The following is a 26,883-nucleotide window of genomic DNA, read 5'->3' as shown; positions in this document are numbered from 1 at the left end:
GCCACAGAAATACTTGTTTTAGAGAAAGAAAATATGCTAGATGGTGAGTACTCCTGAAACAGCTTAAAGATTTTTCTAGAGAACTGATGGAATGATTTTTAGTCACAAAACACAAACTTCTGATCTTTTAAAAACCAATAAAACAGAATATGAAGGGATTCAGTGACTAATGTGAACATGAAAACATGCTGGCTGCAGTGTGTGATTAAAAAAAACATATCTATGCTCCTTCAGTGTGATCAGGCTGCAGAAAAGCAGCAGGTCATGGTGCATTGTTCGACAGGCTGGATGCGTTTTCCGTACGTGCTTACAGGAAACTTTACATTGAGTTTATCGTGCATCATCAGAATGGCTTTGATCTCCTCCAGCTGCTTTTTTAGCTGCTGCTCATCAACCTATGGACACACCAGGAAAAAAAACCAAAAACAAATACAATCATTATATGTCTAATAGCAAACAGTTTGGACATAAGATGAGAAAAAACTTTTTCAGAGGAATTTCTGAAAAAAAAATTGTTGACTTTCAAGCACTTTCTAGGTATTTTTCACTTTTTTTTTTTCCTTTTTTGAAATTTCTTAAGCAGATTTGGTCTGAAAGTGACAGTTACTGATGAAATTTGTTCATAGAAGTTGTGTACAGTGTTCCCTTGTTTTTTTCCCAGGAGTTATGTTCTAAAAAAAAAAGCAATGATTAATGAATGTCTCAAAGTAGTAATCCTATTTTTTTTACAAATATTATATATGTTTTAATATCTGACTTTAATTTACATATATATAAAGTTTTCTTTTACAATATACAAAATAATTTATGCTGGATATGTCTTTAAGTCTCACTGCGATCATCTTTTGATCTTTTTGAACTATGATTATGCCATTTTTAGCCAAAATAAAGTAAGCCGAAGTAAGCCTGCCATAATTCCCATAATCCATCTGTTTACAGGCTCTCCTGCTAGCTTTCAGCCCCTCACAACATAAACCTAACATTACAGGTTTAACAAAAATGGCAAGCAATGCAAAGTATTTAGTCAGCCACCAATAGTGCAAGTTCTCCCACTTAAAAACATGCGAGGGGCCTGTAATTTTTATTGTTTACTATAAGAGACAAAATGAGAAAGAAAAAAATCCAAAAAAATCAGATTATCTTAGCATCTTTGAGAGCGTCAAGCATTCTGAACAGGAGAAAAGACATAAGGTGACTGATTGACTATGATTTACAGCCAATCAGGCACAAGCAAAACTACACTAAAAATAGATAAATAAGCAAGCAAACAGATCTCTGACATCTCAACTTTGCAGATTTGAGCTTTTTCTTTTTTTATGCGTTTATGAAGGACTTTGAGCAGCATGTCAAAGCCTGACCTCAAAGATGAGTATGTAGTGCTGTATGAGGTCCTCGATGGCGCGCCCAGCAGTGTAGTCCTTCCCATCCGTCTGGAACAGAGTAGGACCGAACACTATGGCCAGATTGTGGAGGTTCATCTGGTTCAGGTCAGAAAAACACTGCACACTGAAACACACAGATACACACAGTAAACCCAACAACCTGCTGATGAAACATGAGCTGCTTTTATTGTTCGTCTCACCAGTACAGGTGGTTGATAAGAGCTTGTAGTGTTGCCTTGTTGACATGAGGAAGTTGGTTCAACAAGTTCTTGTACTGAGAGATTTTTGAGTTTTCATGAGCACTGGCTGCAATAAAAAACACAGGAAGAAAATAAAATATTCCAACACAAAAAGGCTAAATTTGGGGAGTTTTGACATCTACAAATGTAAAATAAATCTCACCAGCTACCGTGAGCCACATGTTGGCATTTTCTGAGGTGAACAGCCCGTCCTCCAGTTCCCTGAAGAAACGTTTGAGTGTGTTGGAGACATCGTCCACCTGATGCTCCCCCTCCTTCAGGCATAGGCTGCGAGCATCTCTGCGGAATCTCTCGCATAAGGCTGCCACGCGAGAGTTCACACCACTCTTGCGATAAATGCCCTCTGATTTCAGACCTTATGATTTAAAGACATAAAGAAAAACATTTATATATTAAGGTCAAAAGTCAGGATAGGTAAAAATATCCCATCAAATATGAAGATTATGTAATCAAGTGCATTATGGGAATTGTAGATCTGATATAAAAAAAAAAAAAGAAAGACTCCAACTTTATCAATTCACACTGATTCACTTTCCTACCGAGAGGAAAGAGTAAATAAAAGAATAAATGTGAACATTTTCTTGATGGTGCTGAGAGTTTCTTCCAACCTGAAAAATATTACCAATAATTCAATTATTTTTTCAAAAGTAGTTTCTTACTTCTCAAAATACTGATTTCTGATTTCAAATGTTCTGCAGAGCATTTTACATATGAATGAGATGTAATTTGGTTCGATGTAGGTTAAGTGAAAGCACATAAAGAAGCATAACCCTCAGCTTTAACCAGCTTAGATGATAAAAATGAAAATATTGGCGTTCCACTTCGAAAAAAAGAGGTAAAAAACAGAAACCAAACAGAGAAGCTTCGTGTGCTTCAGAAAGACTAAAACAAATACTTTGAGAATCAATTACTACACAAACACACCTGCAACAACAAGACAGACAGATATGAGCTCTGTGAAGAAACAGACCCATTTATTATAAAAAGAAAAATGAAATAAAAAGGTTTGGATCTATAAAGCCACAGGGGGATTTGTCTCAATCTGAAATACATTTAATCTGGAAAACCCACAGGATCAATTTTGGCAGATGTTTTTTTTTTCCCATTTCATTTTTCTTTATTTGACGTCATTTCTGTAATTTTTGTCTCCAGGTGTAAACTAGGGATTCCACAATCCTTGGCTTAAAAATGGATGTATGGGATACACCGTTGAATTGAATTGTAGTGAAAGTGAATTGTTGCGACCCTACCGCATACCAGTATGTTTATGTTGAGTCAGTTATGTGTTGGTCTAAACTTAAATAAAGATGTATTCTTTTTTGGTACATTACACCAGACTCAGAATAGGTCAACTTCAAGGGTTTTTTCTTCATTGTCATTTGTTATTAGCAAATTAAAAAAAGGATTTTTCTGATTTTTTTTGTTTTTCTGTTGTTGTTTTGTAAAACAAAAATCATATATCAAACAAAACAAAAGAAAACTGTTCAGCTTAACAAAAGCAGAGAACTGAATTATAAAGTGCATAAACTCAGTTTGGTTTAATTTAGAAGAAATATTTTCTAGAAATTAAAGATTTCCAATGAAACTGTGAAGGAATAAAGAGAGTTCTTCAGAATCAATCATGTGATCACATTAAAGAGGACATTCGCTCCACTTTGCTTTCCAACACTACAGCAGTTTTCCGCCGATGAAGGTGGAAGAGAAGAAGAAGATGGAAAGATAAAGCAGAGAACACAGTGAAGGGAAAGAGAAGCACAGAGTGAGATGGAGGTGGAACAGAGTTTCTTTGTTGTATTATGGTCTGTCAGTTTCCTGCGGTTACGTTACGTGAGAACAGTCACAGCAGACTGTAACTGCAGAACGGCATATACACGACGCTGGAGCTCCTCCTACATCACAGGTGAGCGTATTCTCTTACCGTACTGCGTGATGAAGCCGATGCAGCTCAGAACTATGACAGGAACGTCCGTCTCTGTGAGCTGCTGCTCGCTCAGCGTGTCTCCTCCACTTCTTGCTGCTTCCTGGATGGCTCCACACCACCCAGCAAAGTCTAACTTCCTTTCTCCTTCAATGTACAAAGTCCTGAGTAAAAGCCCCCCCAAATAATAATAGAAGAGAAATGATTTAGACATTTTGTTTGATGAGAAAAGAAACTTCATTGATTTAATGAAAATCTAACTTGTATCAATTTGATTTATGTCTCACCTGCCTTTCTCCACCAGAACCAGAACTCCATTGTCTTGTTGAATTGCTTAAAAACAACAAAAAATAAAGTATTGTTACTAACAGCTCTCACATCTTCCATCTGAAAGCCCAAATGGTCCCAAATGTTTTCACACATCAAACTCACAGAGTTCATTCAGTTTCCGGAGATGGATCTTCTCCCCTTGGCTGCTCTCCAGATAAGCGTGAAGTGTGGAGCCCACAAGAGCAAACCAGCCGACCTTGGATGTTTGTAGGTTCAAGCCGTCTTTATACTTGAGTTTTCCAATGCGCTCGAAGTTAAGTCTTAACAATGGCTCAGCTGCTGCCGGTATCAAGCTCTACAGATGACAGCATGTAGAAAATGTCACACTGTCCTCCATTGCGTTATATTTAACTTTGCTATTTTTTTAAAGAAAAATTAGCAATCTCAATGAAAATTTACATAATTATCTAAGTGCTAAATTCAGTAAATTCATCATTTCTCTATGCAGTAGAACAACATTTGTTCTTCTGATTCTTCACATTGTCTTTGTTCAGTCACTTTAGTAAGAATCAAAGGCAGCACAGGTCAAACTGTTTTTCCTCTTATGACCTCACACCCCTTTAATCTCAGGCCTAACTTTGTGTTGCACATTGTGGTGATCATGTTTCCAAATGACAGAGGGGGGAGGAAAAACTACCGCTATATTTCACACCATCCTACAGGTGACACTTCTTATGTGCGAGCTGCACAGACCTCCAACAGTTAGAATCACTTTGTTTCTTTGCTAATTTTGTAGCATCTTTAATTTATCCTATTGGAACTGCATATTGAGAGTCTTTTGTAGCCCCAGCAAAGAATTTTAAATGGATGTTTGTGAAATGAAATGCTACCTTGGCAATAGATTTGACCCACTCCTTGTGGCTGTCTGGGTCGCTGGTGCCAAACAAGTAGAGCCTCTCAGACTCTGAGTAGAGTTCAAACGTGTAGTTGTACCTGAGGGAGATGAAATTGACATTTGAAGGGCGCATTAAAATCCAAGAACCTGTGTGTGATGTATGTGTGTGTGAGTGTTTACCCATGCTTTTCTGGCAGGTCCACTGCCAGACAGACGATCTCTGAGATCTTAAGGGATCTGTTAGGGTTTGCATTTTTGTCACTATCATAGTAGCTGAAGAGCCCATCGTTTAGTGTGCACCAGCGACGGCAGAACTCTGAAAGACAAGGAAGAATGTCCCTATGTGATAACAAGAACACGTCATGCATGGGACATGTAAAGTAATCCAATAATCTTCAATTGCAGTGCTCCCTTGTTTATTGTGGGACTTGCGTTCTAAAAATGATTAAATCAACAAAGTTGTCATCTTTATTTTTTACAATAACTACAGGTGTTCAAAGACCCACTCCAATAAAAATTATCTTTTTTAGGTTTTTAACATATTCTTGTAGCATTTTCCTCAAAGTGGAGCACCTATATAAAATAATTTAAGATTAAAACTGTGTTTCTGAGTATTAATTTCTTAATTCAAATCATGTTGGATCAGAACATCGGATGCTTGAAAATCCTAAGACTAATGACGCAGCTACTGAATGGGCGTGCCAAAGTTTCCTCTCCCCCTCCACTCACTATGGCCCGCTCATGATTAGGTGTGTGAGACTTGAGTGTTCAACACTCGTGCTGTAGCAAATTGCGATTCTGACTCAAAACTGTAGGACTGGATTGATCAAATATTGCTCTTCGATATTTTTGTGCCGCTAATGTTAGCTTGAAGCTATAAGCTTTCGCATGAGAGTGCAAACTGAGCTTTCTGGAATGGGGATGGGCAGGTTGCTCTGTGTAAACAGTCCTGCCCACCACCCAGAACAGTATTTTTAATGAGCTACTGCCAATTTGCATTAAATATGAACAACATTATAAAGTAACATCATTATACAGTATAAACAACAAAGGCTTTTTGATTTTGGCTAAAACCATCATAATCATAACTAAAAGGTAACTGGGAGTGATTTTACAGTAAAAAAATATGGTTGGAGTGGGACTTTAAGGCTGTAACACCCCTTATTACACACACTTTTTTACTTTTATCAGACAGATATTAGCATTTTCACACTTATCTCTCTTGTTTTAACAATCAAAGCTCAAACTGCCATAGATAAATAAGTCCAGTATTAAAAATTGAAAAGAAAAATCCGCTTGCGATTGACGATTTATGTAGATTTGGAAAACTGAATGCATTCTGTGCAGGACACACGGCACAGAGGAAGTTGACTGACAATTGTCGACAACCAATCAACATGCATGATGTTGTTTAAAAAAAAAACATGCAAAATTACACTATAGCAAATCTGAGATACAGGGAGATGCAAAAAGTAAATAGCACTATAGCAAGGGAACGCTGTACTGATATAACCTAACTTCATGTAACAGGTGTGTTCCTTGTTGGGTGACTGAGGGAGGAGTGCCCGTGTTCTCCGTGCGTACCTTCTTTGTTCTTGCGTTCTGTGATGGCCCGTGCCATGGAGGCAATTTTGAACAGGAAGCCATTGTGGGACACACATGGAGATGGTTGGTAATGAGCTGGATCCATCTCCTGATTGATTTCTGATGGTAATTCTACAAAACAAACAAACAAAAAAAATTACAAGACTTTTTCATGTCAACCACAGCTGTAAAACTGTAGATAAAAGTGCCATGAGAGCTTTAAAATGAAACATCAATGGGTCAAAGAAAGCATCAAAGAAAACTTCAGATAATAATTTATATAATAAATTAGAGGTCAACCAATACCGATATCAATATTGACATTGATATTAGCCATTTTGACTCATATTGTTTTGGTTTTTTTTAAATCCGACAGCTAATATTGAACTGGTCGTTTTTGGCTTGGAGGCAGCTACGTCTCTGTCTTCAGCATTGTCCCGTACACTATCTGATTGGTTAACTATGACACACAGGCAGAGTCAATCAGAAATTGAAATGGTTTCCAGTGAGGAGGTGGGCAGAAAAGAAAGTTTCCTTTGTGGTGAAGCTCATGTGTGCGCAGACACGTATACAAAGAAAACTCCCCTGAAATTGTAGTAAACATCTCATTAAAAAATAATATCAACTACAAGCTTCCCAGATGTTGTAAACATAGCATGAGTTGAGCATATGACAACATGTCATTCGTTTTATTTATCAACCTTTTTTTTCAACATTAATATTGCAAATATCTGTATTGTATAGGACTTGAGAAAAGACTATATCGTTCGACCCCTATAATAAATCTACTCAATTTCTATGTTTTTGTCTCTACAGACTGCCTGATAAAGCGTGTTGATCTTTCGTATAACTGTCCCATGCAAGATGCATGGGCGTGCACCAGTACTGTACCTGTGTTGAGGTTCAGGCTGATCACCTCCGCCTGTAAGGGCTGAGAGTGTGTAGTGGCCAGGGACAGGGGGGTGGGGCAGCTTGCCATGCCTGTTGAGCAGTTCACATCTGCGCCGCAGAAGATCAGACTTAGCGTTTCCAGCACGTCGCTGCACTGCACGTTTATACAGAGAGCCTGGAAGGAGAAGAAAACACGGCAGATGAGGACCTCCACCTTGATTTCATTTGTGTTTGTGCTGTTTTTTGAGTTTCTTTCCTGCTTTTTGGCTGTCCAAGTTCTGTTTAATCACATCCTCCTTTGGTTCTAATTAGATCATTGCAACAACATTGGCAAATAATGAAGGAAGTGGACTTTGATCAGCTCCTGGTCTGAAGCTGTTGAAGTACTCAAAGTTAAAAAGAAAAATCTTCCAATGAAAAAGTTTCAGTGTCTTTAATACTTTGAATTCAATTTCTCCAATTAGTGAAAAACCTCTGAGTTTCTATGTTCAGTCAAGTCTATTAAGTCTTGGGGTGTAGCTTGATAAGTTCATGTCTCATCACCTGAGGAATGTGGCAAAATGAAGTATTTTATCCAGATCAATCCAGGAAATAATTCTTCATTTTTTTTTCTTTTCTTGTTCAGATTGTTGTAATTCTATTTTTACTTTTTTTTTAATTATTGTTAAATCATTTGCAGAAAGTATACAAATAACTCTGCTGTTGTCCTCTTTCAGGTAGCTTCCAGTTTAATTCACAATAGGTTTTTAGAGCTTTTCACAAACTCCAACATTTACCACTGATCTTTTAACCTCCTGTTCTTTAGGCCAATTCTTTTCAATCTTCCAAAAACCTGCCCCAAAACAAGATCGGTCGCCTTTCGAACAGCTGCTCCCTTCTTTAAAGTTATTTTCCTTTGCCATCAGATCAACTCCATTAAGTTCCTTAAAAACCCAGGTCAAAATCTAATCTTCTAATCTTCTAATCTAATTATTTGATTTGATTCTTCATATGTTTTTATCCCCTTTTGTACAGCACTTTGGGTCTGAATGGGCAATTAAAGTGCTTTATAGATAAAGCTTATTATTATTATTATTATTATTATTATTAAAATAATTTCTATTCAGAAAGGTTTTGCTTGATCTTAATTCATCTGTGATTTTAACCTTTATCAACTATCATGTCAGTGCTGGATCTTCTAATCTGTTTGTGTTTAGATTTTATGCTGTCTTTTATTTTATTAAAGCATTTTAGGACTATATTCTCTGAAAAGTACTAAGTAGGGTTGTGTACTGGAAAGAGTCTGGTGATAAAATACGTATGACGATACAAATGTCACAATACAAAAATATCCCATTATATCCCAAGACTATAACAAGTGATTGTATATGAGAACTGGATTAAGTAACTAAAGGACTAAGGGACTAAGTGAGTGTGACGTCACCCATAAAAAATGTGTTACTTATAGCTCCAGCCAAATTAAGTCAATTGAGTTGCTTTGTTTTTGCTATATGGATGCGGCTCTGTTAGATCCATATAACATCAGTAATCAGTGATTGGTTTAAATCAATCTTTTTCATTGTTTCCATGGCAACCACTCTCGCCTATCAGGAATGAGCTTGTTGGAAGTCCACACCCCTAAAACTTGAAAGTGGTCAACACAAAAACCTTCAACCTTGAAACCTTTAACCTAAGATCACCTACTGTTATTGGGGCATCTGATTAGCCAGTCTATAACTTGAATAACTTGAACTACAGAAAAAAGTATGGAAAAACAGAAGATTATTAAGAACGTGTTAAAAAAATTGTATCAGAGAAATAATGGTTATTCTGACGAATATAATGAGTAAGAATAATGAGTGATAGCCATTTATTTCTAAGCAGGAGTTAAATGAATTTTGGCTTTTTGGAACCAGCAGGTACTTCCTGTTTGTAACACCATGGGGTTACCAAGCCCAGTTCTCATATCCAGTTAAATATTTTAATAAAGATAATTTGAAGTGCTTTTTCTTTGATAAATTATTCAATAGTTTTTCAACACTAAATGTTGGTCGTTTCCACAATTTAATGTTTTCAGAATAATAACAAACCTTAAATGTACTCTCACCAATGAGTTATCCAAGTATTATTAGGAAAATAAAGTGCTATGTATTTCCAACACTTCTTAACTGTACTTTATGAACTAGCAAATGGCTAATGGATAAAACAACCAAAAAAACAATGAACAATCTCCAACACAGCAATTGACCTATTGTTGTATAGGCGTCATTGAGCTGTGCAACAACAACCACAAGACTAATGAGTGGACAACTACTGCAAGATGGTTCTCAAGAGATCTTGTTGTTATTATGCAGAGCTGCTGACAGAGCTTTGGTCTGGTGTGCATCCAACTAGTGGTCAGGGATTTAAAAAAACAGGACCCTGTACTCGATGCTTCCTTATGGTTAATTAAAAATTGTTTCAGTCCCATTTGGAAATCAATGGCATATAAAAATTTCACAGAATCAATTTTTCCTACACCTCCAGCAAAAAGTGCTATGTGAATAAACATTTACTTACTTTGATAATGCAATATTTATAAATGGTACAAACCACTAATTAGGCATCCCAAGTGTAAGCCGTTTATACACATGTACACTTGTTAAATGACAAAAATCATTTGGGGATGTACTGCATTTGTGGAGGGAATTGTCAAAAGCATCAATAAAGTTGACTCAGTCTTATGCAAACTGGAAAATCCTCTGTAAATCCCCTGAAGGTACATTCAATAAAGTGGAATCCCGAAGCAATTTTGCAACGAGTTTTTACGTACTAACCACAGAAGAGAACTGATTAAATGAGTGGTGCAAAAGAACAGAGGAGATCTGAAGCTTTTCTGATTCTATGCAAGAAATAAAAACAAAATAAACAGGTCAAAACTGAAGAATATTTCATTAAAAGCTTTTTAAAATTTCTTGTGTAGCAAGTTTAGGAAGTATGAGATAATTGTAGATATTTTCCATGTTGGTAAATTTTGCTCAAAAGGTGAGAGTGCAGAAAGAGTATAATGCTAGAGATGTGACAAAAGGGATGTGGACTTTTTTAGACAGGGGAGGAACTCTGATTCACACAGATGCACATGACACAGAAAGACAGATGTTCAAACTCCCACAGACAAACCAGCTCTTTTCAGAGTGACCGAGAAATTCCACAGCGGTCTGCCGCCACACGCACCGAGACGGAGCCCCTCCTCGGTTTAAGCTCCGCTGAGCCTCTATATATATCCAGACAAACAAGCCAATTACCAGAGATTACAATTGCAAAAGACATTCCCACACACAATCAAAAAAACACACAGACACACACTGGGTTTGTTGTACCACACAGCTTGGACCAGCAGTCTGGAGACAAGTAGATTCCCAGACATTCATGATTGTTCTCCTCCACGGGCAGATACATATGGAGCAAATCATAAAGATCCACTGTGGTCCCACATTTTCTGATTAAAACAATACAAAGGAGGGAAAAAAAGGAAGAACAAAGCAGCGAAAACTAGCAACCAGGGTTACAGTGGATTTCATTGTAAGGGTGTTTATCTGTAGGCTGAATTATGAGGTTTGGACTGTGCTTTCAAGTCTTTTTCATACCAACAGTTTCTTCTGCTCTCCATGAAAAACATCTCAGCTCAATACAACAAAAGCTTACAGCTCCCCAACATCTCAATTGTCTCAGGACAGTCTGTAAATAAATCCACTTGTTTTTTTTCTCTGAAGATGAACACTTTTTAAATCATCTGAAATCATCTCAAAAATGTAATGTTCCACCAAATGTTTCCTCCAAATCCTTCTATGACAATCAACACAGAACATGTCTAAATTCAAAGTATGGCATCTCTGCAGGCTTCGAGCTTCTATGGACAACATCACATGAAAACTGTGCTCAAGTGTGTGCTCCTCTGCAACTGCTGTCAACTTCAGTTTCATATTTCTCATTTCTCTGAACATATGACACTAAAACATCTGGATTATTAGTTAGAACGTCCAGTAAAAAATTAGGAAAAAAAACTGTTGGAAGCACAAAGAAACGTGTCTGTGAGGAGGAGGTTCTGCCTGAGCGAGGTATTTTCACTTTGACGTTGACCAATCAAAACAAGGAACAATGAGGAAATGGATTGTTTTTGTGTTTAAAAACCTCGCCCTTCAACATCTGCTTCCAATGAAAAAGGGCGTCATGTAAAAACAATTTCAAAGAGAAGCGAGAGAAGGGAGAACAAGAGTCGAACCCCGTTTCCCCTAGAGAGAAGCAGAGACGGGGAAAAGATTTGATCAGGGTGTGTCTGAAGATCTCCAGCTTCCATCTGTTGCTGCAGTTACTTCAGACAAAGTTTGGAGGAATGAGAGGAACTGAAGGAAAAAATATTATGAAATGCAGATGAAAGTGTTTCAGTCTGACACTAATCAGAGTCTGATTGCACATTGCTTGAAACTGAAACACAAAGACTGATCTTGGTATATGTGAGCTTCTAAAATCAACCTAAACCATTCTCTATATTTAAGTATCATGCATTTGTATGCAATACACTATGTGAGGATATCATGTCAGTGATGAATGTTCATAGACTTAAGAAAGTGGAGGTGCAGAATGGAAATGAATGCAGCAGAGAATGAGAGAGGGCAGAAAACTCATTCTCCATTAAACCTGAGGGGAAAAAGGTGGAAATCTTACAATGAGACTCGGAGCATTAAAAGATGAGCAAACAGGTGTAAACTTATAAAAAAAGGTGAGTATCTCAGCAGCAGCAGATGGTTGTTTTTAAATCGGACAAGCCCACACAGATTACTTTATTTGACCTTCAGCGTCTGTTTAACGGATATTATTCAGATCTGAAGAGTGCTGAAGAAAACATTTAAACAGTGGGCTGTTTGGAGAAAAAAAACAGAGTTTGACCTTGGTGTGAAGAATTTGTGTTACTTCCAGGCTTCAACCAGATAACGTGTTAAGAAAACCAGCCTTAGAAACTTGTTTTCAACAAGAATCTGCCATAAAATGCTCTGTCAGGACAGAAAACGCTGTATCTTTCTGAACTTTCCATCGTGAAAATGAGTATCTGCTCACTCCAGTACTTGTTATCTCACCAGAGTGCAGAAGAGTCCCACAGGCAAAGCATTTGAATGCCAATCAAGAGGTGGAGCCCACTGTGAGGAAACTGGACCCAAGACTGGATTCTGAAGACACTGGAAATCTGGAGGTCCACCAGTGAGGGTCCTCGACAACAAAAAAGCAACAATCTGTCCGTTCTCATCCTCAAAATATTTTACTCAGAAATAATCTGATCAGTTAAAGGCTGGAAAAAGAATACAACTATCTTCTCACAGTCTTATGGACTTGGATCTCAGTGTCACTGATGACAACATTTAAATACTGTCATTGAACTGCAATGATGGTTCAAGATAGTTCATGTTGTCCTTGTGTAATAGATCCGACATGAATCTTTGACATAGTCACTGGAGTGACTAAAGTGATGAGGTCTTGGCAATGTGGGTTATAGTTGGACACTAAAATATGCATAGTAAGCATCTGTTATTATTATTCTTTGTGCGCCTCTGAAAATTACTGAAACTAAATCCTTTAAGGTGTTTTCCCCTTTAGAAACCAATTCCAATAAAAACAAGTCTCCTTTTTGGTGTTTTTTAACATGTTCCTGTGGCATTTTTTGAATGATGGAGGACATCTATTATGAAAATTAAGCTAGAGTATTTCTTAATTTAAATCATTGTGAATCAGGAACAGTTGAAAAAAAACAGTCTTCTTTTTATTTTGGCAAAAAACTGCATAATCATAATTAAAAGACCACTGGGAACATTTTGAAAATAGGACAAAAGATGATCGGAATGGGTCTTTAAGATCATCAGACCTTCAATTCTTTCATCTAAAATCCTGAATCTGATCTAAACTGTAATTTTTAAACCCTCAAATTCTGTTTAAATCTACCAAATCTGAACTCTGTCATATTCTAATGACAAAAGGTACAGAGGTAAAATAGGAAGCAGAGCCTTCACCAGTAAGGCTTCAGGAAGTTTAGCTTCCGTACACAGATATCCACTTTCAACGAGCTTTTAAGGTGAAGATAAAAAAAACTGCTTCCTGTTTCCCAAAGCCTTTAGTTAGTTTTGATTCAGGTGACTCTGGGTAATCTTTAACTTTTCAGCTGCTAGACAAACACCCCTGATGCATTCAGTTCCTGTCCGGTTCTGCATGCTTTTGAATGGTATTTTCAAGAACGTTGAAGATGGAACTGTCTAGCTTTTTGGTTGCTGGTATGCTTGATGGTATGTTTCCAATCAGGAAACATTTATTGTATGGTCCCTCCCAGTGTTAGTTTTTTTTTATTTTCATCTTTATTTCCTCATCATGTACTGGTTGTTTTACTAAAAAAAAAAACTAAAAAAAAAAAACGATTAGACGATACAGAGGTTCTACCCTGACTTTAGGTTTTCTGTGGGGTATCCCGCTTCCATAGTGATGTGATTTAGTAAAAATTTAAAGTTAATAGGAGGAGATTGCAAGCAGTGACGGATTAAAAACGGACAGCAGAAAGTTCAAAGTATGCACTGATAGTTGAGCTTATGTAGACTGAAGAGACAGAGAGCAAATATGAATAAAATGACAAAATAGGCACTGAAGCATGCCCACACATGCGCATTAATATGCATGTTAACATGTCTCCTCTAGTGAGGCAAACATACAAAAACACACCAGCTCCAGTGTGTCTGACTCTGGCACAGAACTGCATTACAGAACTGTGAATACAAACCTGGAAAACAGAAACCTTCCCAAGATCCCACAGTAAACTCACAGATCCAAAGTCCTCTGATACACACTGCACTGACACCTTCCAGAGATAAAACACACACACGTTTTTAAAACATTCAGCAACTAGAAAATACTAGGCAGTCACACCACAACAGAAAAAGTCTCACCTTCAAGTTTCAATTCCTGCCAGCAGAGCACAGGAAAGCACAAAACAACCCGTTTGTGATGCTTTCAGTCACAAAAAATGCTAAAACTCCATAAAACGAAAAAAAAGAGCCAAGAGAGAAGATCAACTTTCCTCAGCAGCCCTAGCTGAAGAATGAGGGCGAGGGAAGGAGGAGCAGAAGAGGAGGAGACAGGGAGGGGCGGGGCTAAAGCACATTCCACTTAAATTGGTGAGTAATGATGTCACATTTCCCTCTCACAAAGAGAGAAATAGAGAAACATAAAGTCAGGATTGAAACAGTTAAAACAAATATACTTTTGAGAAATGGATATCAAGGTAAAGCTGCTGCAAATCACATGTGAAGTTGATCAGATGATTTCTTCTTAAAGGAACATGGAAGTAAAAATAAAAAACAATGAAAGGCTGAAGGTTTGAGACAAACCTAAACCAGGTGGAAACCGTAATTCTAAGGGGCACTGCTGCTTCTATCAAGACAAAATGCAGTCATGTCAAAGTTTTTCAGAGAGCATCTGTGTGCTGCTGTCAGGAACATGCAGGGTCAGCAGCCGACCAACCTGGATCTAAACTACACAGTGAGTCACATGGATGTTCATACACACCACAAATCCAAAAGCTGGGGGGAAAAAAAGAGACTCACAGTCAGGTGTTAGATGTGACTCAGACTGTGTGAGAGCTGCTCACATTTCTGCGTAAGTGGGTTAAGCTGCGACACAGCCCGCCAGAAACAAAGACAAAAAAAAACAGACGGGGGCGGTTCCCAAATGTCCCAATGCAGACGAGGACCTTCAATGCCACTTTTGATAAAGACTTTCAAAAATTGAGAATCCGCCACTTCAAAATATACTTTTATAATATACTTTGATGGTACTTATAATACAACATAGCTACAAAAAATATAACATGATCACAGCATACCTTCCAACTAATCAGATTAACTTTCAGCACCTTTTTACCAGAAAACTAGAAACTAAGCTGGATGACAAAACAATGAAACCAAGTCACTTAAATGGTCCATTTTCAATCAACCAATTAGAATAAAAACATTTTGATAGAGGTAGCAGGTTACTCAGTAATCTCAAAATAAAGACAACTTTATTTTACACTTCAGCTCTGAATTATTTTTAAAAAATCAGGCAGTTAAAAAAACATGTTGTTCTCTACCTGTTAATCAATCCCAGATTAAAGAGTATTAATATCTTGATCCTGATTTACACACAAACTGCTTTCAGTTTGTCTGCTGCCGAATAAATGTGTTGAAGTGTCCAGTAAATTACAACTCTACCAACACATAAACGTAATCTGACTAAGTTCTTAACTAACACATCTCATTTTCAGCAAACAGGAGGTGTGAGCTCCAGTCTCACAAACTGCAGACCCAACAGCAAACATTTTCTGTCCACTTGAGATGACAGAATCAGACTGAAAGCACTATGAAATACTCTGAACACAGATCAGATTAGAACAGAACTGTGCACATGGGTGCCGAAAAACTTTATCCGATTGTAACAAACGGTTCCATGCACCACATGTCTGATTGGAATAAATCATTTTGACATGAGCAGAACTGTCTAAAATGCGGGAAATAGTTGTAGAAGAAGAAATAGCGAATTCCTTTGTAAATAAACAGAGATGCTGCATAGAGCAAAATGATACCCTAAACGGGCTTTCATAATTCTTTAATAATATTTATAAGTGCTCATAATTTTCTAAATCCGTGTGGTCGGTATCTTATTCTTGGTGGTATGGACTGGAGGAAGGCTTAGTTAGACATTTAACTTTGGATGAACTCAAAATCCATGCGGGCAATGCAGCAATGTGCATCTTGGCTGCACGCAAATATGTGGGAATAATATTAGCCTTTATTTTGTCTGGACATGATTGGAAACATGAATTCACATAATTTTTGCACGGTTTCAGAGGACACAGCTGCGGCATTTCCCCATTCAAAAACAGCCTCTGCCGGCTCACACGAAGCTGCTTGGAGAGACAGACGGTCAATCGCAAAAAAATTTAAGATTTATTTTTAAAAGGAATTTTAAAACATTTTTATGTTTTGTACATGAAAGCAAAGGAAGTCTAGCCAATTTATCTTGTCTTTAAGAGAATGTGATATAAAAAAATGGAAGCTCTTACGTATAATGCATCTTCAAATGGGGTTATGTTTACACTGCAAAAACACAAAATCTTACTAAGTATTTGTGTTTAGTTTCTAGTTTAAATATCTTATATCACTTGAAAGACAAAACTAACTTACTACTAACTTTTCAGTATGTAACAACACCTCTCAAGAGCAGGCGTCCACATGCAAGGACATCACATTTTGGGTTTTATCACCACAGTGGTTAATTCTGCTCAACTGTGGTGGCCCTGTGACGACGTGTAAAGAGAGTTAACTCAAATATTAGCTTTGGTCTTAAGAGGTTCTGATTCCGTTTTCTGGTGTAAGTCATATACTTGTGGATGAGAAAGTAAATAAAATTTAGTTGAAAGGGTTTTATTTCATTTCATTTTTTTTTTTTGCAAGTGGATTTCTTCAGAAAGCTATTGACCTTATTCCTACGCCCCATGAGCCTTTGCGTGAATTATGGGTGAAACTTCCGGTAGACGCCGGTACTCGCATGTATTTACATTACCATTGTAGAGCCGACAGCTCAATTCCTTTTGTTTTGGATCTATAACTACATATAAATGTGGAAAAAACAGCTGTCATGTCTTAAAAGAGGCGACGTAACAACTCCGGTGCCTGCTAAAATTGAGGGATTGGAGGATGACCTTAAAAAACACAACATATAGTAGCATTTTTAGCTACTTTTTCAATTCAGCTGCGGCAGGTGACGAAGCTATGAACAATCTTAAAAGTTCACATCATAATTCTTTATGCCTATTTGTGCTAAAAGTTCACATCATAATTCTTTATTTATGCCTATTTCTGCTAGAGTTAGCACACAGTGCTGATCAATTGTAACGTTATCGCTTCACGTGCTTTTGCTTCTCGTGCTTGTGTTTACATGCTGTGATGAGGGATGCATCGCGCAGTGTAGCTTTTGTCCATTTCATGTTTTGACAAAGTCAGCTGCGGTTTAAACATGTAATTTTTGAATATCTGATACCAGGAGATACAGAGATTACACACAAAATATCTTTTCTGCTCTTGTGACACTGCTGTAAGCAGCGCGGTTAAGCAAGTTTCATATTCGACATTCGTCACACATTCAGTAATGAACGGCAATATTTCTCAATCACCTTTGCTAAAAAACACCAAAAATGTTTTTCCTGAGAGATGATAAAACAATCAACATTCCACATTACTTTCAGCAGGAGCTCGGGGAAAGCGCTCCGGCTCCGCTCACATTACAGCGGCGTTTCCGGTGGTCTGCTCATTACGTGGATCGTGAATAATGTAAACGAGTCATGTGAAACATTGATTGTTTTATCATCTGTCAGTAAAACATTTTTGGTGTTTTTTTTTAGCAAAGGCGTTTGAGAAATATCGCCATTCATCACTGAATGTGTGACGAATGTCGAATATGAAACTAGCTTAACCGCGCTGCTGTCAGGTCTCTGCAATACCCGGCGTCTCTTCTTCTCTGGTGTTCTGGAGTAACCCGACCATAATGTTGGATACGGATTTTCCTCCGTGTGTACTTTATCCACAAAATGAAAAATTTTAAATTTTGAGCCACATCCTTCTGACTTCATCCTCGCCCGGTAGACGGTAAAATCTGTACCGAGGAGGGCAGCTGCACTCCCTCTTCGTCAGCAGCCCATGTCCCACAAAACGCTCCACAAATTTAATTTAGTTTGGTAGTTAGTACAACCACAAGCTGCAAAACATGCGCCTGAACTGCGCAAAGACAGTTTTTAAAACTTTGAGGGATTAAGTAAAATACGCTTTTAAAGTTTGTATGCACCGCTAAAGCTAACAAAACCGCCAACTTTCAGTGGAAACAAATAGAGCCGTGCAACTTCCGGTTGCTATGCCGGAAGTTACACCCATAATCCATTTTACATGAGAGGCCCCCGGAATAAGGTCAATAGACTCATTTTGAATGTTGTGCTTCCAAGCAGTAGCAAAAAACAAATGTGAAGAAAAATGCAAAATAATCCCCAAAAGATCAAATAAACATACGCACTCCAATCAAATCTAGCCCAGTGGGAACTGTATTTTCATTTAGAAGCCAAATAAAAACCTTCCTGTCGTCGCCTTTTTTCGTACAAATTCATTTCAAATCACTTCTGAAGGTAACCCTTTTCTTACACACTCTTGCGCATTCAGAATGTTTAACTACACGATACACAATGCAGATTCATACATTAAAAAAAGCAGGAAGATTAAAGACACTGACTTACATCATTGAGTTCTTGCTGGTTACCATAGAGAGGATGATACTTCCTGTATTTGCCCTGACGATATTTGTTACAGATGTATCGCCGTCTGTCTTCGCTGCAGCTAGAGGGCGTCAGAGCTTCACTTGGTGGGACGTTAGCAGCCCAGAAACTGTTCACACGCTCGTTGCCCAGCAACAAGAACACCTATTTCACAGGGAGGATTGGAAAAGGACATTTTCTCAATTAATAAAAAGGACATCAGTAATGGGAAAATAAATTAAAAAATTTGAAACTAATGTTTATGTTTTTGAACAATGCTGGTAATAATGACAATAAAAAGGGAAAGTTTCAAAAGTACTACAACAATCTCCAATGGAGGGTTAAACCTCTGAGAAACCAGGATCTGCTCTGGTTGTCTGCTCATGGAGAACTGCACTGCGTCTGTCTGCTGATAGAGAACCAACATTGTTTGTTTTTAAGAGGGAAGAGGAAGGTCAACTGCCTGCACTGTTTTCCATCTAAGAAAACAAAGTCAGCTGCGTGATCATTTTTCTCAGAGTCAATGGTCCAGAGAAATGGAGACTGTGGGAAAGAGGTGAAGAGGCAAACAGACTGGAACGGGTGAAGAAGGGTTTCAGGACAAAGAGAATGAAAGGAAAGGTGTAGAAGACTGTGGTGAGAGCGGCCATTTTGTTGGTTTAGAGGGGCTCTGAGAAGGAGACAGGAAGCAGAGCTGGAGGAAGCAAAGATGAAGATGTTGAGGTTCTCTTTAGGAGAGGCCAGGATAGTTAGGAACCCATCAGAGAAATAGCTCATTGTAAATGTTTTGGAGATAAAGCAGAATAAGATAGTTTGAGAAAAGAGACAATGATGATGTTGGTAAAAGGATACTGAGGTAGGAGCTACTTTGGAGCTACCAGGAAAGAGGTCTAGAGGAAACCTAAAAAGGAGGATCATGGATGTGGAGAAGGTGGTTGGTGGGAGAGAAGAGGGTTACATGGAGGCAGATGGTTTCCAGTGGCAAGTCAAAAAATTAGTGTTAAAAAAAAAGGAGAACTGAAATACCAGAATTTTTGTGTACGTTTCTGACATTTAGTGAGAATTATCAAAGCCGAACATCCATCTTCATATTCATTCAATTTGTATCAAACCAATGAGTTCAAATGTTCTGCTCTGCAGTATTGGATCATCAAAGTTAATTATGCATTTTGTGAAACTGATCAATAAAACGGTTAAATTAACTGTCATCGGCTTCAAAACTGCTAAAAAGAGCAGCAATATAATTAATGGAGTTCACATTTGATCTAAATATCTATGAAACCAATAATAATGATGGAAACTTTTGTACAATGTTTTTAAAGAGTCAGTTTGCAAAATTCACTTAATTTAAAAATGATGATGATTGTTCTGTTTGCGTACCTGAATGAGCTCTTCTGTCCACACCTTCTTGTCCATCTTCAAACTCCGAACTTTAGAGATACTTGGACCAAGTCCTCTGTGTTCTCCTGAAATGGCCACAGAAGTTTTAATAAATCAAATCCTGACAATTTATCAAACAAACATGAACAAATTATTAAGTTAGGATTTTTTAAAGTCAATGTAATTAACTATGTATGAAAACTGGACTGAGTGACCCCTCTTCCCTTACATTCCAAATAGGAAGTACTTGCTGGCTCCAAAAAGCCAAAATCCAATAGACTGACAGATTTCCTATAGCCTGCTTTAAAGTGGTAAGAATGTGGACTTCCAACAAGCTCACTTCTGATTGGCCAGATTGGTTGCCACAGAAACAAGGACTCAGACCGACTTGGACCAATCACTGCTCACTGATGTTGTCTGGCTCCAACATGGAGTCCATATCATGAAAAAATGGCAGCCGAGAGCTTAATTTGGTTGGAGCCAAAAGTAAACCATTTTCTATGGCTGGCGTCACACTCACTCGCTCCAGTTCTCATATGGTCAATAGTTACTGTCAAACTCTACTTACAATGTTATGATAAAAATATCACTTTGAAACTGATATTTACACCCAGCACAAACCCATAAAAACACTCATTCCTGCAAAGCAACAGTTTAACACAAACCTGCACATCGTTTGCAGATGACGACACATAAATTGATGGCAGCCCATTCTGGCTTCGGCGCCGCGCAGTCAGCACAGGAACTGTTGCTTGGCTCCGCCCAGATTCGCTCAGCTATTTCACTAGTGGACAGTGCCAAGCCTATTGCGTTCCTCATGGCGTCCACCCACTGGTCTTTCAACTGTTCAGACTCTGCTGTGAAACTGAGAAAGAACCAAATGTCACAAAAGTAGCAAATTCCACAGGTTCGAAGTCAGAAAGCTCCTGTTTGTCTCTGAGGGAGTCACAAAGAACTCCATCTCTTTGCTTTTAAAACCTACCACAAAAGTACTACTAGACATGGTGGAAAGTTAAGTTCACACTTTTCCCACAAACCCTTGCACATTTTGTATAATTTGAATTAAGAAATGCTCAGAAACTGTTTTAATCTTAAAATATTTCTTCCTCTATGAGAAAAATGCATTGCAAAAAAAACATTTTAAAAACACACACACACAAAAAAATAATGTAATTGAAGTGTTTCTTTAAAAGACATGTCCAAGATAAGACATTTTCTAAAATTTAGTATAAGAAAAGTGGATACATTTGCAGATGAAATCAAATATTTCATCCTGCTGTCAGCAACAGTTTCACATGGTCAGAACACAAAGAGTCTGAAGAGACATTCAAGCCTTTTCACAGTTCCCCATCCTGTCATGCTGAGCCTCTGCCCTGCATCTGTCAGCCACAAGACAAACACGCTTGTGTGCAACCCCCCTTCTTACACAAAGTGACAAACAGCTTTTCACTTTCTGAGCAGATGAGGGCGAGTTGTTCATCGAACAGCTCAAAGTGTCTCTAAGTGTTGCAGCACCACGGACGTTAAAACTATAATACTAAAATCTGAACCAAACTGTTGGTTTTTTTAAGGAACCATTGTTTTAGAAGTAGGTAGGGAGTGAAACACCCTTCACAGTAAAAGTTTTAGTTTTAGGCACCTTCTATGTGGACAGGAACTTCACAAACCTGAATATACGGTAGGGGGTGATGAGATCGAAGCTGCGGCGATCTGTTTCTTTAACACTTCCAACGTTCATTTCAATGGATGTGATACCGACTCCAATGTGATAATCCTGAAAGAAGGAAAGAGATTTTTTAAAACACTTTGAAATAGAAATGCATCTGATCAATACCCAGATGTAATCATCTTGTAGCTCGGTTCTCCTTAAAGATTTCTTACATCGATGTTTTTGTAGAGGAAGACTTTGTCTGAGACAATAACAGTGTAAAGTTTGGAGCGTAATCCTCTGAGCTCCAGATAGCCCTGGAGGTCTGACATCAAGGATGGGCTCGGCACACTGCTGCGACGGCGCCCCCTGGTGCACTCCTCCAGTGCATTCACCCACTCATTTCTATCATCTGAAACAACATGAATATCCTTTGAGAAAAACTCACTCCACACAGACTAAAAAACTGTCAAAACCTATGTGGAAGTGTATGTGAAACTATGGAAATAATAACATTTCTATTTAAAAATAAGGTATATAAAAATATACATATATAGCACTAATGGGATCCTTGTGCTGTCGACTTGAGGGAGTTAAAAAAAAAAAAAAAAATCTTGTCTTACTTACTTGTACCTTACTTTCCATGTTGTGTCACTCGCAGCATGCCCATAGCAAAAATGTGGATGAATATTTCGCTCTATGGGCTCACTGGGGAGGATAAGACTTTGATATTTTGTGTGGACCACCTGCGTTCCCTGTATAGGTTTGCCCATTTTTCACTCCCAGACATATCTGTATCCACCCATAAGGGGTGTTATGACTTAAGTCTTTACCCTTTCTGATCATTTAAAGCTAAGGAATAATAACTTTGTCCATTTCGCTGCAGTACTGGATCATGTTCTATACCAGTAAAATTAGTGACTCAAGTTTGTATGAAATCTTGACTACACACTGCAAAAACTCAATACGTCTTTTTTTCTCTTTTACAAGAAACATAATTTTATCAGCAAAGTTTTTCAATAGCAAAATCATCTTAGTTTGAGAAAACTAGTGATAAGATTTTTTCTTAAATTGAGAAGTCTTTGTAAGACCATTTGTTTGGCAGATTTTTTGTTTATTTAAAGTCCCACTCCAACTTTATTTTCTTTCTATTGTAGAATCATACCTAATGGTCTTTTAATCGTCATTATGCAGTTTTTAGCCCAAATCAAAAAGTTTGTGTCAATTTTTAAGACATATTTTCTGCAGAGCAGCAGGAGCTCATTAGAAATTCGTCTCCAAGTTGTGGGTGGGACTGTTGGTGCAAATGTTACCTACTGTGTAATATCCCATCAGCCCCTTGTTTACAATCTCTCCCGCTAGTTTATAGCATCTCACAAGCCCAAGCTTGGAGTGGAGAATGGAGTCTTTGACCTCTATATGGCAGTTGCTGAGCTTTTTCAAACAGCGGGTTTTTATCTACTCCTGATCTAACATAATTTGAAGAAATACTCAGAAACACAGTTTTAATCTTAAAATATTTTATACTCATCTCAATCATGAAAAAATGCTACAATAACATGTTAAAAACCCCAAAAACCTGATTTTCATTGGAGTGACAATCCGCCAATGGGGTAAGAATTTTTGACTCGATCATGTCTAAGGGGCCGTTTTTTTTTTCAGTCCATAAATGTTATGCTCTACAGCCATTTACATGGTTCTATGTAGGAAAGGGGAGCGGACAAAATCAACACACCTTCACTTTCAGCTTTGAAGATGAATGTCCGATTGCTCGTGACAACCTCCAACTTCAGGTCTCCCACCGCTGTCACTTTAGTGATAAACGCAGTTGAGATAATTCCCTTGGAATACACAGCCTACAAGAAACCACAAACAACTTAAAGTCATTTTTAACAAAACAATTGAATCAAATCCACTGTACTACTGGCACTGTGGGCTTAAATCTATATTGAAGAACTTGAATAAAAGGTTGGTTATTAATCTTTTTTGGTGGATATTGTTACCTTTTCAATGTCAAAGTATCGCAGATAATCAGAGTCCAGCCTAACCCATCGCCTCTGGTAGTAAAGAGCCCTGAGATGAAGAGAAGAGAGAAAACCTTTCAAAATAAAAGATGTGAACTTCCTGTCTAATGCTTAACTTTTAGCAGAGCATCTTTACCCCTGTGGTGGATTCTTGCTCAGCCAGCCCTGCTTGATGACAGTGGATTGCTGAGAGATGTCCTCCCTCATGGACATGTTGTGCGGCAAATATAAACTGCCTTTCATACTATCTTGCCCATCTTGCCAGAGGGAATGACTTCAAGAAAAAACATGCAAATATAGAGGCATTCATTCCAGTTATTTTAAGTTGATTTTATTAATTATCCACCCCAAAAATGTAAATGTAACTCATCTCAGTCACTTCCTTAACATTTATTCAAAATAAATAAAATTTATTTATAACTGCAGTAAAGCAGCACTGAGTTTTAGTTTGTGTTTTGCTATATGGGAAAAACAAATGATAGTTGTCGGTTTTGTTAGTTTCCACACTTTGTTTAGACTTTATTGTTAGGTCTGTTTTGCGTTTTGTTTTGTTCCGATTTCCTGTTTTTTGTATATGATTCTGGTACTGTTATATTCAGTAAAAAATTGGGCTATTATCATCTAGTTTTTTTATTGCTATAACTATACATAGATTAATCTTTATGTAAATAATTCATAATCAAGATTTTTTTTTAATATTTGTTTTCTTGTAGATCTTCACATAGACAATCTGGTCTGTTTTAGGACAGACAACCTGAATATATCCCAGATCATAATAATGCCCCCACATGCTCCATTCAGTAATTTTCCAGTTGTAACATGATCTCCCATGTGTAAATAGATTTATTTAATAAATAAATATGTATGTGGGAAAAAATGTGTACGTACAATTACTTTGAGCTTCTTTCATCAGGAAAATAGATTAATCAAAGACATTCAGAGCTGCCATTCTCCTGAAATATCTTTCAGGTCCTTAAAACAGCACATGAAGACGCACTAGAATTTTCTCTACGAGTTCAGACACAAATCTGCAGACAGAAGCTAATGAAGGGAAATTAACTCAAATAACCAAAAACATATTAATCACCAAATGTTTTTAGTGATTGTACATTGTGAATTTTTTTTTTGAGAATTCACAATCATGAGATCAGTTAGACTCATTATATACATATATCTAGACCCTTTTTTCCTTAGAGCTTTCCTTAATGTACAGTATTGCTCTTACTTTTACCAAAAAGAGGCAAAATCACTGCAATAGGGGCGGCATGCAAAACAAACTAATTTTTTTAGATCACTCCACCACAGTCACGATGGGGTGTTCTGCATTATGACATTAGAAACTGAAGGTTTTAGAAACAAAAATTGACTTGAAAACAAAAAAAGAAACCAATAAATATGGATTAACCGGAGTAACAATTTATGATCTGGTTGGCTGGTGAGAGCTGATAAGCTAATAGACTTCTGGAAGAAAGAAACATTTCTGTGTGTGACTTGCACATTTTCCAAACTGCTGAAAATAACAACATTATTAATTTCTAAATTAAACAGAAATTGAAAGTGCTGTATGCAACTGGGTTTTTTGTTGTTGTTCAATACGTACTAGTCATCATCATCCAGCATTTCATCGTCACTGCAAAAGTCACTGGACACTTGTAGGCGCGATTTCTATTCCAACAAAGAAACAACAAATACCATCAAGCTACACAGTGAGAGAAGGAAAGCAGTAAGATCATCAGATAAAAGGTGAGAAATCATCTTGCCTCGTCTGCCATGTTCTCTTGAAGAACACTGCAGAGGAAGTCTGGTCTCTCGTACTCATCAGAAGTATTGTCATCAGAGTCCGAACCTGGTAGAGGATGATGGTCAGGAGAACTGAAAATGAGCGGACCTGTGACATGAAGAACAACATTAAAATAACATGTATGACCTCTGGCATGAGCAGGATCTTTTGCTGGCGATCCCATCTAGATGTAGTTCCTAAAACCTTAGAATATCTCTTTTACCCACCAACCACGACGTCTCCCGTTTAATTTAAAAGCTCCTGATAGGAATTAAATTTATGTTTCCGAGGACTAACAGACCAGTTAAATATGTGGATCACAACAATGAAAGACATAAGCCTGAACCTTAGCTTAATGCTTCCAGAAAATTCCACTAAACTTTTTGCAGTTAAACAGGTTTTCAGTCAGGGTAATACAGTAAGTCTTCAGAACATTTGAATCAGCTGGTTTTTAAAGCCAGTAAATTTTTTTTTATTCTTCGTGTGTTGTGAAAAAGCAGAAATATATTCTGAAAGAAGAATCATCTGTTGTCATACCAATCTGCAGACTGGCAGTAGCTGGGTTTTTTTTTTTTTTTGGTGCACAAACTCAGTCAGAGTGATTGGTTGCAACAAGAGCTGTCATGTATTTTGCTTGTTTAAGCTACAACTAGTTCTTCAAGTTAAATACTTGATCAGATGCCAGTTGAGCTTTTTAACCTTTTAATAATTTGTTTACTGATGGGTCTTAATTAAATCAAGAAAAGTAGGAAGCTAGAAACAAGAAATGGTTCCACCTAAATAAAATGTTAAAACAGGAATCCTACAGAAATTTGATCAAACATACAGAATTAAATAAGAGAAAGTTGCATTAAAGTTTATGTGAGAATCGATATGAAATGAAACGTCCAATAAGCCTCCATAACGTTGGAACATTAAAAATATGATACTGTAAGCATAACTGGATCTGAGAACTCCTCGCCACCACACAAAGGAGTTCATAAAGAAGAAGAAATATTTGCAATCTAAAACTATACTGTAACCTGACATCAACGGACTTTCAAAACAAGTTGCACCCACACCGGAGGTTCATCCGTATGGATGCTGCTGGTTTTTGGGTTGTCCGGCCCCCTGGAGGATCGTATAGAGAAGTGGCCGAACATGTGTGTCTTGCAATTGTCTTCAAACTCAGCCTCAAGAGACGTACCATTGTCCTGCATGTGGTAAGTGTATCGTGAAGTATTTCTAAGGCCAATGGTAGTTGCACACACCGATGATATTTGGGAGAGGCTGTTGTACGGTGCCCACATGCCACACTAAAGTCATTAGTAAAGCCTTAGTCACAGTTCCCCTTACAGGTGGATACAGGCTGTCTACAGGTGAAAAAAAGGGCAAATCTGTGTGTAGCCTGCAGGAAATGTTAGGATTGTTGACAACACAGTAAGCCTTTAAGGTGAAAATGTTTGTGCGTACTTTTTCTATGGACATGCTGCAAGCTTCAGGTTGTGGTAAATATTTAGGCAACAGAACGGTAAGAAAAGGCTGT

At 37.7% G+C, this 26,883-nt stretch overlaps 1 protein-coding gene across 8 annotated transcripts in view; it reads right to left on the bottom strand.

The window, feature by feature from the left end:
• LOC112149178 (arf-GAP with Rho-GAP domain, ANK repeat and PH domain-containing protein 1) overlaps positions 1–26,883 on the bottom strand; it is a 63,453-nt gene that overhangs the window by 15,922 nt on the left and 20,648 nt on the right. For 7 of the 8 annotated variants that reach the window (XM_036214717.1, XM_024276697.2, XM_024276695.2 and 4 more), the window contains 21 exons: positions 25,339–25,466; positions 25,179–25,243; positions 23,715–23,852; positions 23,558–23,627; positions 23,290–23,410; positions 21,788–21,966; positions 21,574–21,680; positions 20,572–20,771; positions 19,907–19,992; positions 18,509–18,691; positions 7,201–7,375; positions 6,310–6,441; positions 4,906–5,041; positions 4,721–4,823; positions 3,993–4,185; positions 3,848–3,893; positions 3,561–3,724; positions 1,785–1,997; positions 1,583–1,688; positions 1,359–1,506; positions 312–395 (listed from right to left, as the gene is read on the bottom strand). In XM_036214717.1, the coding sequence (XP_036070610.1) occupies positions 312–395; positions 1,359–1,506; positions 1,583–1,688; positions 1,785–1,997; positions 3,561–3,724; positions 3,848–3,893; positions 3,993–4,185; positions 4,721–4,823; positions 4,906–5,041; positions 6,310–6,441; positions 7,201–7,375; positions 18,509–18,691; positions 19,907–19,992; positions 20,572–20,771; positions 21,574–21,680; positions 21,788–21,966; positions 23,290–23,410; positions 23,558–23,627; positions 23,715–23,852; positions 25,179–25,243; positions 25,339–25,466 (2,777 nt within the window). The remainder of the gene's footprint in view (positions 1–311; positions 396–1,358; positions 1,507–1,582; positions 1,689–1,784; positions 1,998–3,560; positions 3,725–3,847; positions 3,894–3,992; positions 4,186–4,720; positions 4,824–4,905; positions 5,042–6,309; positions 6,442–7,200; positions 7,376–18,508; positions 18,692–19,906; positions 19,993–20,571; positions 20,772–21,573; positions 21,681–21,787; positions 21,967–23,289; positions 23,411–23,557; positions 23,628–23,714; positions 23,853–25,178; positions 25,244–25,338; positions 25,467–26,883) is intronic. The other variant, XM_036214718.1, reaches the window with a different exon arrangement.

Source organism: Oryzias melastigma, linkage group LG13, assembly GCF_002922805.2.
Source record: "Oryzias melastigma strain HK-1 linkage group LG13, ASM292280v2, whole genome shotgun sequence".
NCBI lineage: Eukaryota > Metazoa > Chordata > Actinopteri > Beloniformes > Adrianichthyidae > Oryzias > Oryzias melastigma.
Note: the sequence above shows the minus strand (reverse complement) of the source record. Positions and strands in the feature narration are given on the sequence as shown.